At 41.3% G+C, this 15008-nt stretch overlaps 1 protein-coding gene across 1 annotated transcript in view; it reads right to left on the reverse strand.

Annotated features, from left to right (window-relative positions):
- Positions 1–15008, reverse strand: part of col13a1 (collagen, type XIII, alpha 1) — a 118276-nt gene that overhangs the window by 45258 nt on the left and 58010 nt on the right. The window contains exons 4-6 of the mRNA XM_076077267.1: positions 10980–11006; positions 5631–5666; positions 2939–2965 (exon numbers count right to left, since the gene is read on the reverse strand). Of these exons, the coding sequence (XP_075933382.1) occupies positions 2939–2965; positions 5631–5666; positions 10980–11006 (90 nt within the window). The remainder of the gene's footprint in view (positions 1–2938; positions 2966–5630; positions 5667–10979; positions 11007–15008) is intronic.

Below are 15008 nucleotides of genomic sequence, written 5' to 3' on the forward strand. Positions count from 1 at the left end.
GACATATCTGATGGTCATCCATCAAAGTAATTCTAAATATTCCTGAACAAATTTGTTTTCTCACTCTTGGTTTGTTGTCAGATGTATCACCAAGGGGACAGAAGGCAAAGGTACTGGTGGAAAAACAAGATTCCTTTCATCTGAGGCAGTTTTCAGTTACTTGATTGGTTTTCTACAGCTTTAGTAGGTTAGACAAGTGAAGATCTACAGACACACTCATGGAGACATTGAATGACTTTGATTGCAAGAGGTCAAGGCAATGAGCCAAAGTTAGAATCACAACTAAAACCAGGACCCACTCATACACCAACATAAAGCCATGCATATGTTGGGGAACACAACCAGACACAATGATGGAGATCTCATTTCCTTCTAAATGGAATTTTCTCAAGCCCATAAAGAGTAGGGTGTCCATCTGCTGTGCTTTTTTTGCAAAACCAATCCATCATGTCTTTCTGTTTTTTCTCTCAGCCGGAGACACTTTGTCAGTCTCTTCCCCCAAACACTGTCCCACTAAACCCACAGAAGCCACTTGTTGGAAGAGTGTTTTGGAAAAAGTTTGTCTTCATTTATTCATTTTGAGTTTGGTGAATATGGCCCTGACAGTTTCTTGCTCTCTAAATGTTAGCCTCCTTCCTGAACCTTCACTTTATCTCTAAAACTTAAAGACGTAAAAAGACGAAGGAGTGAAAAAGGTTAATATTAGTGCTGGGCAACGTTTACAATTTTTAATCGCAATTAATCGCATTGTTATGGCAAAGTTCAGTAATGATTTCAAAAGTAGTGTATTGCACACTTTTATTTTAAAAGTACTGCTATATGAACAAAATGGCAATAACATTTAGTTTGCAAACACTTTAAACAGATAAGGATCTTTTTAGCAGCAGTATTCCCTTTACAGTAGCAGTTCTATCTCTTCACTATCTGTGCTCAGTGTGCTGACTTTATGTGAAACATTCCACTGCTGTGCAACAGGAATAAAATGTTTCAGCAAAATGTCTGTCTTGTGTCTTCATGACAGTCAGAGCATGTGAATGCAGCTCTACTGTTCATCAATATAATGCTGTAACTCAGAGGTGATGATGGTGACCCAGCGATGTCCAGTAGTCTCCAGTGAGAGCAGCAGCTGGTGCACGTTGTAACGCCATCGCTTTTGTAGTCCTCTCCTTTAATACAACTCCTGTATTCTTCTTGTGATGGTGCGTCTTGAGGCTCATACGTGCCGTCATTCGTTGCGATCCTAAAGGTGCGTTCACACCAAACGCGACGCGAACGCACCTTGAGAACGTTCCTCAGACCGACATCTTCCACAATACTAATCGGCTGCAGTTTGTCTCCACTTCTCTGTAGCATTTGTTAGCTTGTCTTGCTTTTGTTTATCTATACTTCTCCCACACGCTGCATCAACGTAGTCTGAAGACTTCCTCCACCGCTGCCAGTGAGCAACGCACTTTCAAAATAATAATTTTTAAAAAATGGGTTAACGCGCGATAAAATAATTGTCGGCGTTAATTAATTAATGTCTTAACACGATAATAACGCGTTAACTTGCCCAGCACTAGTTAATATGAAAACTATTTATAAGATATTGCTCAACAATGTCTTGGAATACAGAAAGTGGCCCCGCAGATTCCCAAACATAGTATGAAGATGCCCTGTGGAGTTTACTCGTAAACTAAGTTTCTGTTTCAATTCACAGTGTGAATCCTTGAGGCCCAGCACACATGTAGAATGCATGTTGTTCTTCATCAACCATTTGTAAAGCCAATTTTGAAACGTGCATTGTTTACACCAATGTTTACAGGCTGGTAGTCCTCTTCTTCGCTTTCTTTGTTCTGATAGCGCTGCATCTATTGGCATGTCACTGCTGTGTGTCACTGATGTTGATCAGTGGAACAGTGTGAAACCATTGGTGTGCATCATGCACGTGCATCTATCTATCTACACAAGAACAAACAGAACAGGGACTCACCCTTAGAAACATTGCTCCATAGCTCTGAAAGTGATCAACTCCACAGGTTAAGTCTTCAGATTGACAGCAGCTGTGTGTGTAACTTGATGTAACTTCCACATTTGGAATTTAAACTCGGCCTTCAGCAGACTGCAGCAGACATCGATACTCTTTGAGGGTAGAGTTCATTTCATTGATGTGAATAAAAGTGATCATTTTGATTTTTATGTGCTGCTGACCATGACAGATTTACTGCATGTTTACCATCTCTGTTGACACACTCATGCTATTCATGAAGCCAAGTGGGAGATATCGGAGCCTACAGTCAAATTTGTTTTACATGGAAATTCCACCTTGAGGCCAATATCAATCTTTTCTCTCCCAGCTGGCAGCTTATATTCATGGTAACTTCTATAAGACGGTTGTGCAATGCACCAGAAACAACATTTATTTATCTCAGTATATAACTCTATTCATTCTAAGTTCTCTTTGAGAAGCCTCTACTCTGCTGTGGCTATATAAACCTTTCTCCACTTTCTTTGGGGAGTTTTAAATTTGAACTTTCAGCCGCTTATGTGACAAATCATTACTATTGTGTTTCATGGTGTAAAGAGTTCAGGTAATCCAACCAGGGTGGGAAAGCATTAACAGAACGTGAAGCTCATGCTGTTTGAAAATACAGACCTGAGTCCCTGATATAAATCACATACAACCTGTACAGTGTACAGGTTGTATGTGATTTATATCTGCACTTCTAACCACCACCAAGTCACTTTTTTAGCAATGTCTCAAATGAGCAGCCTGATGATAATCCACCGTTCTACGGTTCTTCCTACTCGCGCTGATGACGTTTGACGATAGATGACCAAAGTAAGAAAGGAGCGCTAATCAAAGTCAAATACTTACAGGACAATGTTTGTCTTTGACTGATGCTAAAGTGAAGCATTTTGAAGTAATCCTGCTAATGGCACATGGTCCCAAACTTACCTTCTCCCCTGCTTGTCCTTTTAAGCCCTGGGATCATCAGTCACAGCAGACACAGTCGCATGCAAAAAGGTGTGAAGGGAGGAGACACAAGAGAGAGAGGAACCAGTGTTAGAGATATGGAGAGGGTTCGGGGCATGCAGCATCCTCACTCAGGACTAGTGATGAGGAGGTGGTGAAAGAACTACGGCGAGCAGCTGTATGTGGAAGTTAAGTGGAAGCTACCATTTGTCTCTACATTTGTTTTATGAGGCCATTTTACACAAACTGCCTCCTTATGTTCGCTACTGACTCCTACAGCTACAGAGACATTTAAAGTGGATTATTTTATAAGCATGCACGATGTTAAAAAGAGGATTAAGGACTATTTGACCACTGAATGTGTCCTGTCAGTGTTACTGAGTGACACTGCTAATTCTTTTTAATTATTTGTAATTGTTTGATGTAATTTGCTGTTTGTTATAAGTCTGTTAATTGTGCTTTTATGTGAAACTGTATTTGCTGCCGTCTTAGCCAGGACTCCCTCAAAAAGACATTTTGAATTTCATGGGACACTGGTAAAGTAAAGGTTTTATATAATATCTACAAAAAATAAACCATTAAACAGACGCCCACTTTATGCAGCTTCTTTTGAATATTCTTCAAGCAACTTTCCTTACTTATTGGGCTTACTTTCGAGGAGAGACTGTCCAAATATTGTCCCCAAATACAGGACTCATTATGATGATATTGCAAAGACATACAAGAGAGACAGAGTTCTTGGCGAGACTTACAACCAAGTTCATTTAAAGCAACTGAGACTTAAAAGATTGCAGCACATAAGTGCAGCATCGGGATGGACTTTTCCAACAGACACCATGATAAATAGTATAGGTTCAACATTTCACTTCACTTCCTTTGAGAAGGGGCACGAAGGAAAGCATGTGACTCCCATGTCATCTCACTATTACTGGCCTTTCATTTAAAATGAGATAAACATCTGCATTGTCTTAGCCAGGTGAGAGGCCTGTGAGCTATGCAGACCACAGTGTCATATGAGTAAAACATATAAATAATACCTACGTGTGATGGGGCTGAAACTGTTGTAAATATGGCATATCCAAAAGAAATATTCAAAACTAACCAAATGAATTGAGCGGTAACCCTGTAAATTAAGGCCGTCAACTGCACAGAAATTGTTGGTTGTGGTTACACTGCACAGCAGCCTGGGTGGGCATCAGCACAAGCTGTCTTAAATAGCACACAGTGACGTCTAGTACCTGAATATTATATTATAGAGGCTACAACTGACAGCTGTAAGGCCCTAAAGACATATTTAGGGGTTTGTGTTACTCTGTGCAAATGAGAATATGGCAGTATCACAATGCATTTTCTAAAATAGGATTGTATGCATTCCTATATTGTATTACAGTAAGGGTAATGATACAGCACTTTCTGGGAATGGTATCGTTCTGCTTTTCCAAGCTTTGTGTGAGGGGAGGCTGAGTCTGTGAAAACCTCTGCACTACAGAGTTCAACTATTCCAGAGGTTTTCTCCCAGCTGACGCTGAGATTTTTACTGGATCAATGTTACATTTGGGGATTCTGGGCATCGATAGTTGCTGTTGGAAAATGAGCAAATATAAGTTGAAACAAGCATTATTATTGATCGTAATGTTAATTATTATTTATTTTGATTAATGTTAATTCCTGACATCACAATTAATGAGGCCAAGGAAATATGGGACACATTAAACTAACAGTACCTGAGTATCTGTAGTAGTGGCAACGGTTCTTTTCAGTATTTCATTCTTGTATAGTAATACCACAGATGACTAATTACAATTTACCAGTGTTCATTTCTGATTATACGTTATCAGTAATACCATGCTCACCTAAAGCTGACCAATGGGAAACTCTCAACAATTACAATGCTACACTTTTAAAACGCATACAATAAACAATGCAGTTAAGGTCCCTGAACACCCCACAGGTGTTTTCAGTTATCTGGGTTGGTTAATGCTGCTCAGTTTGAAGGTGGGCTTTACTATGCTGGGGTGTGTATGAGGTCAGAGGATTCCTTCAACTAATTAGAATGATAAAGGTGAAATTTGTTCCACCCTAACAGGTAAAGGGGATGTCAATCAAACAGTCTGTGTACACACCCACTCACACCTGAGAAGAGCCCTGATCAGCCAACATAAGTGACCCTACTGGTGTGGACTAAGACTGGGTATCGGTTCTTCTGGACCAAACAAACCTAGTGCCATCGTAGCATCGAAACTTCTCCAGTCAAACGATACCAGCATTGGACCCTTCTATACAGCATATCAACGTAAGCACTCATGGAGTTATTTGTGACAGCTAAAACAAATTCAGTCAGCATGCTATAGTTGATGGAGTTGGTAGTTCTACGTGTCAAGATGCCACCAAAACATTCAAAAGTATGGCTCTACTACGCGCCTGTGGCATCTGGTGGTATTACCATTCACATGATGGGCATCATAGGATGTATAGAAATAAAAGGGTATCATCAAATGAATATTTGTATGACTTTAAGGGGAGTATTGCTAATGGTATTGTTTTAAACGATACCCAGCCCTATTGTGGGTAGAACGCAGATCTACTGCGTTGCTTAGAACTGATATGTTGCTTATGTCATAATAAATGTAACCATTACAATAGCGCACTTGGTCCACAAGCGCAAGTCACTCACCATTCTCCCACGAATCCCCATGTTTCCTTTGTCTCCCTATTGACCAACGCACAGCCAGAAGAAACAAGGGTCAATAAGGTTAGACTGAAGTGAGCTCCTAAAGGGATACCTTGACATATATACTTTACTTATTCTCACTACATAAATCTAATCTCATCTGATTAAATGGAATCTAATTTAAATAGCTTCCATAAGAAAAGCAGATACTATAGATCCCTAACATTGTTAGAATAACATTTCTGGGTGTTACTAGTGGGAAAGACATGCTAACATGGGTTAATGAAAGTCCTAATGCCATGGTATCCATTAAGGGCTTGACTCATTGGTGATGACAGGCCTCAGTCAGTGAAACATGCCATGCCTTACTCTGACACTACAGACACACATTCCATGATACTGTGATGCTGTGAAGAAGAAACAAAACCATTGTGCTGCATTCATGCATCCCAATGACAGATTGAGTTTAAGGCCCTGCTCCATAGCTTTATAAAGACTCACACCATAGATAAACATAAACAGGATGATGAGGGTCAGGCTGGTGCCATACATTGTTCGTAGCTATACCTACAAAAAGTAATGCAGTATAATTGGTATATAACCCACATAATCTTGAACCAGCACAGATGATGTAGTGTAGAGAGCGATAAGGTAGGGAGGGAGGGACAGGGAGGTTAGGACGGATGGGTGCGTCTGAAACACAGGACTCTCACACAGGACGCCACGTTTGTCACGTATCTTCCGTACTTAACGCCATTTCCATAGTTGTTTTAACCCAAACTATGATCTTTTCCTAACCTAACCAAGTAGTCCACAGTGCATGGCTGAGAAGAGTGTCAACATACTTTTGACAGCATTTGGGGACAGCCACTTGATAATAATCTCACAACATACATTATGGACATCTCCCACAAGTTTCCTTTTTCGAGATTTCTTTGGAGATCAACTTTATCATAAATATTCACAGCTCAATTTCCTGGAATGAAAGCCAATGCAAACACAGAAATCTTCTTTTGTAACACGATAGCAATTTTCTTACAGTTTCTTTGATAAACCCGGTCGTCAGAAAAAAATGTTGGCATTGTATGTTTCTGGAAACACGAGATTTTGAATATCGTCATTTCTAAATAACAAATAAGTTTCATTAATATGTCTCATATCAGCCTACTATCACACATAATGACACGACGTAGTGAAACAATGACCATCTTTCACACTCTACAGACGTGTTTTTAAGAAAGATTTGTTCTGGTTTAGCGACAGCGGAGGTTTCCTTACTTTGCTGTTTAAACAACACATGTATCAACCACTAAGGGCAGCAAACACCCGGAGAGGCTGCTCTAACAGAACAACAACTAGTGCATCAGTTTACAGACAGTTTAGAGCCATATGTTGAAACACCATAACACCACTGCACTACAGTACAGTGGCATGCTTTCCTGTGGTGCTCAGCTCTTACTGACTATTGTCTGTCTTTGCTCAGATGTCAGCACTCAGTGTTGAAGGCAGTGCAAATGGCTGCAAAATACATGGCCTCAAGAAACTAATTAACTCAACAGTAGCTGACGAGAGTCGTCCACATCCACAGCAGCATGGTTTTGTAACTGTATGGTGAATTCAGCAGCTAATATTTGATCAGAAACCTATTTTTAGTTGAGGAAGTATTTGATATTACCTCCTGGAAAGCCTGTTTAAAGCAAAGACCGACCTGTGAGTGCTGCATCTGTCCAATCAGATGTTAGAACGGTTGATGTTGATGTGTTAGTAAAATATGAACTGTCAATCTTCTACCCAAGCAACACATTGTCACAAAAAACATATAGTTTCTGCTCATTACAAGCATAGAGTCTCTTTTCAAAATAAACCTCCAATGTACAAGATTGTGGTTGTTGCTAAAATAAGCACATTTGTTATTTAACTTGCATTTGTAGTACGGAAGTTAAACTTGGTTCTACAGCAGTCTACTGGGTTAAAGTCCTGTTTGTTTGATCCGTCCAACCTCCCTGAGCCTGGACATAGATTCAACTGTTTTCGGTACTGAAATATCAGATGTGCTGGTATCTCTGTCATTAGTATGTGGTATATTCTTTAAGCCTTTAACTACTATTAGGCTTCATCTGGGCTCTTTGATGTTCTGTCCAAGTTTGTGATTTAAATCAAGGCTTTGGAATAAATCTGGCACCAACAAAAATGGTTTTAATCCAGAGCTGGGGGCTTTACAAAGCGCCTAACGTGATTATTTGCTGTGACCACAAAATACAACCTTCTCTAAAGTCGGTTTTATAGCCATGAGACGAATAGAGTGGACTGTGGTGCAACACATGAGCTGAATGAGGTTTTAGAGATTGCTCCTGCACTGATGCTGTCCGTTCCAAAACATGGTTTCTTGCCAGAAAAGGTAGGCGTTTTTTTACTGTACCGACAAACACACGCACACACACACACACACAGACACACACACACACACACACACACACGAGGCCTTGCGCTGACAAAAACACTGCTATGAAAATGATTTATGCAGGTCCTTAGCAGGGCAATGTTAAGGTGTCTGAGGCATATTTACAGTCTTAATGGGCCTCAGCTGGACCTTGACTCAGGCCAACCACACACACACACACACACACACACACACACACACACACACACACACACAACTGAGCGCAGTCACACCAGCCTCTACTCGCCACCAGTAGAAGTACTGCCTGTGGAAAAGACACCCATGAGATCACATTTGTCTTGATATAGTTTTACAGTGGATCAGATGAAGGCAGGTATCCAACCCGGTCTCACTCCCAATTCCACCAGGCTTTCAACTGACTCCAATAGAAACCCATCCACGTCATTATGAGACGCTCAGAGCAACCGAGAGTCCTTTTTAGAGTGGGCGGGATGGGTGGTGGACGGGTCAAACAAACACAAGACGTTCACTTAGGGGACCGCTCTACGTGTCAAAATAAAAAGCCAGTGTTGACTGATTTTGTCACGTGACTCGTAAGTCATTCGTTCGTCACGTGAGTCGTTAGTCAGTGAGATTAACGTCAATTACTACCTAAATCTAACTTCTTGTGAAGAGGGAAGTTTGGTTTGAAAAGACACTTTTGGTGTAACGAGATGAAACTGACACACTGTCCCTGACACATCCAGAACTGGAGCTAGAGGGGAACCTAGAGTGTCATAGCTTGAAGCTCAGGGCCACTGAACAAGCGTCGGTATTGGAAGAGCTTGGACTGAGAATATGTTAGGATATCTGATGTTAACTTCTATCAATTATGAGAGAATTATTTATTATCTGAGTTAGTAGGAATTGTACGAATGCTATAATTCTGAATGAGACGGAAGACAATGTGTTTGGGATCCATCATTATATCAGTGGGGTCTACCTTCTTTGGTTATAAAGACCTATACTTTCACATTCTGAAATAACCACATTCCACTAAAAACACTGCTCCCTCATTTTCAATTCTTACAGGCCGTCTTTCCAGAAACCACATCCTCCCACCCTTATTTAGATTAAGGCTGCTGGTGATTTCATTTCCCGCTGCTAGACGTGTGTAATCAATCACAAATCCAAGAAGGAATCTCACCCTAGCTTTGACACAAACTCTGCGAAACTCAGGCAAAGGAACATGGGAGGAAACACTGGACGGGTCTCTGCTTGAGACGGTTTTATGGACCTGTTTCACAAGTGTGTTTGTCAGAACCTAATGGGGGATTGGTGGTTGGAACTGGCTTCCAAGGACAAAGGTCAGATACTAGATGGCCACCTGCTGTCATGATGGGAACCATGTGGGTATGACATATTGAGAGCGCTGGTTTAGCAGAAAGAGGAGGAGAGCGTTAGACTGAAGAGAAAGGAGGCAAAGACAAAACACAAGCAGATTTGGTCAGGGAGATTGTATTAGGATTAGATTCAAGCTGTAGCAGAATTTGAATTAAAACAACCAAGAGGCCGTGACACGATCCAGCCAACAGCTCATGATGTTATCAATGGTCAGTGTTAAGGTTTTACAGCTATAAGCACTCAGTTCCACTGCTGTACTGACATCTCTGAGCTTCTGAACTGAGAAGTGATCATATAAATACTATAGAATCAAACTGTTTGACTAATTCTACTTCTCTGTTCTATAACAAGCCTTTGATTGAAGGTTCAAATTCAATGCAACCCTGTTTCCTGAAAAACACATTCATACTCACATCATTTGCAAAACATAATCTTGCCAAGATTATCTGCATATGTGGAAACATTTATTGAACAAATCTCTATATGATCAGCTATTGTAGTGCCTGTGAACATTCGATGAATCACTTTTGAACATTTAACCAAAAGCTGTTATCTTTTCTTAACTACCAGGAGTTTCAGCAGACTGTACCTGAGGCGCTCTGTGGGACCAATATCCCCTTCTTTAAAGCCAGACGATGTCACTTTGTTCCACAAGTGGCAATTACAAGATAATGGTGCATGTGCATCTTGAGTCAGTTGCTTTAAAGACAGTGACAGACAACTTCCCCACTCTCTACTTTGTTATGTGCTTATTTGATTTGATTAAACACACATTTTGATTTGGTAATCCAGTTTTGGGGCCCACTAATCCAGACTATATGTTGTGTTGTGAACGGTTGTGGGGTGTACGTTCACTTACAGCTAAACTGCAGAGTCAATTATGTTCTCCCAGATAACGTTTGTTTTTGACTAACCATGAATATTTTACTCATCATAGTCTGTGGAAGTCTGCAAAGGGAGGATGTCGGGCTTTTATCCAAAGCGACTTACAATAAGTGTATTCATCATCGGTATTCAAGAGAACTACTCGTCACCAGAAGTCATAAGTGCATCTCCTTTAAACAAGCTTCTAAGAGCATAAACCAGAGCCAACGTACCAGTTATGTGACAAACTAGTTCTTTTAACCCAAACTAAAAATGTTTTCTTTACTAAATCTAACCAAGTAGTACAAGTTAGAATCGAAACTTTCATCTGTAAAGTAGAGTTTGTGTTATTTCCTCTTTCAAAAGGTGCCTAAATAGCCTACGTTTAAGCAATGCAGCAAATATGTTTCCTCCAAAACAAATCCAGCAAAGGAGATTAGCAGGATACAGATGAAATTGTTTAAGGAGATTTGTACGTTGAATTAAAAAAAAGTGTCTTGGAGCCAGCTATCATCTGATAATAACCGCTGATATATTTCATTTAACTAAATCTATGATCATTAAAACTCATTAGAAAATCCAAACAAAAACAACAGCTTCTCAGTAGAGAGCAGGTGAGAGATCATTACTGCAGTGAAGACTAATTACTCATGCAAATACTGTATATTCAGCCACACACAGACACAAGTTCAAAAAACAGTTACCGGAAAGCCTGCTCGTCCAGGAGGACCCTGAGAGAAGGGTGAGAGAAAGTTGGTACAAAAAGGAAAGAGTGAATTTACAGATTAAGTCCACATCATGAAATATGGCTGCACTGATCCAGACCAGAATGAAGTGAACTGGAGAGGTAGTTACTTTCTTATATGAACAGATTTTATTTTGGCCTTTTCAGCTCAGTGACAGCACAGAGACAGAACACTGCTGCTGCAGTAACATCGCCTCTTTAATCTCAACAGGCACTCATTGAATCATGTTTGAACACAACACAAACATGTTCTGAACATGAAAGAACAAAGTGTTTCTTCATTTCACCACAAAGACTCATGCAAAGATTGGTTTTGGGAGAAAGCATGCATGTTTCAGTGTAACAAACCATTCAAACCTCCTAACTGACCTCAGCCTACTGAAGTAGCCTGCTAATGCCGATGTGACAACACGTCAGCATGGTGGCTTCCATCAAAAACAAATCACAAAGATCTAGAATACAATGGCTTTCAGTTATGGCCAGGTTGAAGGAACAAGAAGGAGCACATTGACAAAAGTCAAGTGTGTTTTGTTTTCATTGAGCAAGAGGAACACAAATGCTTCTTCTGTGAGCAGCTCTTGAGAAAAGGATGGAACGCTAATTGGTTGGAAGTCAAAACAGGAACTCTTGACTTTTTCCAAAAAGCTGATGACGCTTTGCTGAGGAATAAAATGCTCTGGAATGCTGGCATCGATTGAGACGGAGAGAGAGACAGACACCGACTGAAACATAGTGAGAGACAGATAAAGACAGAGACAGAGAGAGAGACAGACACCGACTGAAACATAGTGAGAGACAGAGACAGAGAGAGAGAAAGACACCAACTGAAACATAGTGAGAGACAGAGAGAGAGAAAGACACCAAGTGAAACATAGTGAGAGACAGAGAGAGAGAAAGACACCAAGTGAAACATAGTGAGAGACAGAGAGAGAGAAAGACACCAACTGAAACATAGTGAGAGACAGAGAGAGAGAAAGACACCAACTGAAACATAGTGAGAAACAGATAAAGACAGAGACAGAGAGAGAGAGAGAGAGAGACATTGACTGAAACATAGTGAGAAACAGATAAAGACAGAGACAGAGAGAGACAGAGAGAGAGACATAGACTGACACATAGAGAGAGAGAGAAAGAGAGAGCAGATAAAGACAAAAATTCAGAGGTGCACGACAAAGCGCCTCATCCGCTTGCAGACCCTTTGCAGGCCGTGATTACATCATTTTGTTGTGCAGCCTCACTACGACAAGTATAAACTAAGCTTGAGAGAGGGACTGAGAGAGACAGACTGAGACAGAGAAACACACAGAGAGACTTTGCTACATACAAGTCATTGTGCTATCGCTTTGATGTCTCCAGAGCCCGAGACATAAGCAAACTAAGTGGCTGCTGGGGTCCCCAATATACCGCCCACCTGAAACATCCCACAAGAGAGCTTGACACAGAACGTGCAGCCCTATACGATCGCTACACAAGTTGTGTAGGCCCCTCGCAAATTACGCAAGGGCCCCGCCTCCCTCTTGTGTCTCCAAGTTTGATTTCAGCAAATAACAGTCACGTTAAGTTGCTGTGCTAGCTGTCAGTGCGTCTCTTGCTCTGTCTTTGCCTTGCTGGCTCACCGGTCACTTCCAAGACTGAGTTCTGTGACTTTGTGTATGAAAAGAATAAGAGTGAAATACTATTTATGACATTTCATAAACGCTACAGCAAAGGTGTTTGTTAACCACAGCTCAGCAATGATAACCGCGTTGCGTGTGAACATGCGTTCACCAAATGAAACTCCAGCAGCAGCCTCTGTAGGGACCAGTCCATAAAGATATATGTCCGTGATGGCCCTAATTTACAGGTTCTATGCTAAGTTTGTCAGCAGAGGAGATGCTGGATCATCAGTACAAGCAGAGGCTGAGTTGATCCACATCCAGCAGAGCCAAACGCTCAGCTTTACATTTTTTTTTATTAATTGTTAATGCTAGAATTCACTCTATCTTTTCAATAAATGTTTGTATATATCTCATTCTGTTATGTATATGTTTACCTATTTTTAGACCGACGGATGGAGCAAACAGTTTTAAAAGAGGGAGGATTGTAGTGAGGGCGCTGAGGGGTCAGGTGGGCAAATGGTTTACATGGCTCACGGGTCAGGTAGGAGGGCCCCTTGGCAGAATTTAGCTTAGGGCCCCACATAGGTCAGGGCCGGATCTGCATGTCACTGTGTTGTGGATGGATAATAGAGAAACTGTAGTAGTTCACATACAAAAGCAGTTAAGTGTTATACAAATTGCGGATAGTATATAAGAAACCAGTGTACTTAACAGCCAATCCCTTTGCACTCAGTATTAGACCCAATTTAGTGACCGGTAGGGTCAGTCGGGAAGAAAAACTGCACAGTGTTGGTGCATTATTGATTTATGAACCAAAACCACACGTTTTCACGGTCTTGTTTTTTTACTCTGCTCTCATCCACGTGATAGAAATGTACTTGCACTTCCGTGTTTAAGGTTCTGGGTCAGTGTGACTGCTGCTTAGCTAGTCTACTAAAGCAGGCTGGCAGTCAGATGGCAGTGCATGAAGCTGCGTAGCCAGGTGCTGAGTGTGAACAGGCTGTATGGAAGTGCCTGCCCGTTAGCTACTGGGTCTCCACGGGCCGACAAAGGTCACCCACTGCCGGAAGGAACCCTTCACTTGAATTACACAGTAACCCTCCAACATGTGGCTCCCATTTGGCAAAGTGCTGCTGAATGAATGGGAAGGCGTGGAGGGGGTGGTGGGAGGGGGTTTATTTGGCCGGGGTTTGTGGGATGTATGGTCCCCTGGGTACTCCTCTGTTCAATAAGAAGTGAGTTGGGATGTATAATACCATTCTCATTGGTATTATTTTACTCAGAAGCTGACTTGTTGTTGGTGTCACCCTCCAACTGTGAAAAATCATTTGTTCTTTTTATTTTCAATTGGGAATCCACAACTGTAAAATGCAAAAAAAAACAATTTGTCATTCGTGAATCCAACACAAAAAAAGTAATGACTTCGATTTCATGCTCGTGTCAAAAATAGCCATGGACTTTGTTTGCCACAGTTAGTTTTCTGCAATAATCTAACATCTAATGGAAACATTCCATTAGCTCTTTGTGGAGGGAACCAGTGCGATGCTAACGTTTGGGTTGGCCAACAGAAATACACCATCCCTGCAGCACTCTCCTGTAAAAGCTAAAGCAGGATCACAACCTTTATGCTTCTTTAGCCTTATCAAGGTGTTGGAGTTTGGCATACTGTATCTCAAAGCAAGATGTAAGAGACCATGTGGAACGTCTTAGAGTTTGAAATGCTCAGATCCGGTGGAGATGGAAGTGTAGCGAGAATGGAAAATCTGCCTCGCTGTCTGACCTCATGGACCTTGAAACGTCTACAGTAGTAGCTATCCCTCACATTTTCAATGGAGGGATAGAATGGCAGAGGTGAATTTGAAACTGACAAGCTGTACAAAAGTCAAACTCATAGTGGCCAGATGTTTGGAAACTTTGTGCCATGGAGGCACAGGAGTCAGGAGGTTTTCTTTTCAACCAAAAGCTGGATTTCAGTTGTAAGATGTGATCCACTTATCCTGTGCGTGCAGAGTTGCATGGGGCTGAAGCCTATCCAGCACTCAGTGGGCGAGAGGCAGACAGGTCACTCTGTCACACGACTGGCCGACGATTCACAGTCAGGTTCACACATGCAGGCACTCATTTAGAAGAATAGCCACAGAGACACAGAGGGGACAATTACACCCCACACAGAAAAAACCCAGCTGGCCAGAACCTTCTTGCCCTGAAGGTTACAGCGCTAACCACTGCAAGCCACCACTTACTGAATACCATCAGAGGCCAGGTACTTTAAACGTTAATTCACACAGTGAATATATGATCAACTGGGAGAGTTTATCATATCCGCGCTGTGTGGACAATTTCAAACATACAGTAGTTGAGAACATAAAGATATACAAAACAAAACATTT

This window comes from Anarhichas minor, unplaced genomic scaffold, assembly GCF_050575085.1.
Source record: "Anarhichas minor isolate MPS153535 unplaced genomic scaffold, ASM5057508v1 ptg000058l, whole genome shotgun sequence".
NCBI lineage: Eukaryota > Metazoa > Chordata > Actinopteri > Perciformes > Anarhichadidae > Anarhichas > Anarhichas minor.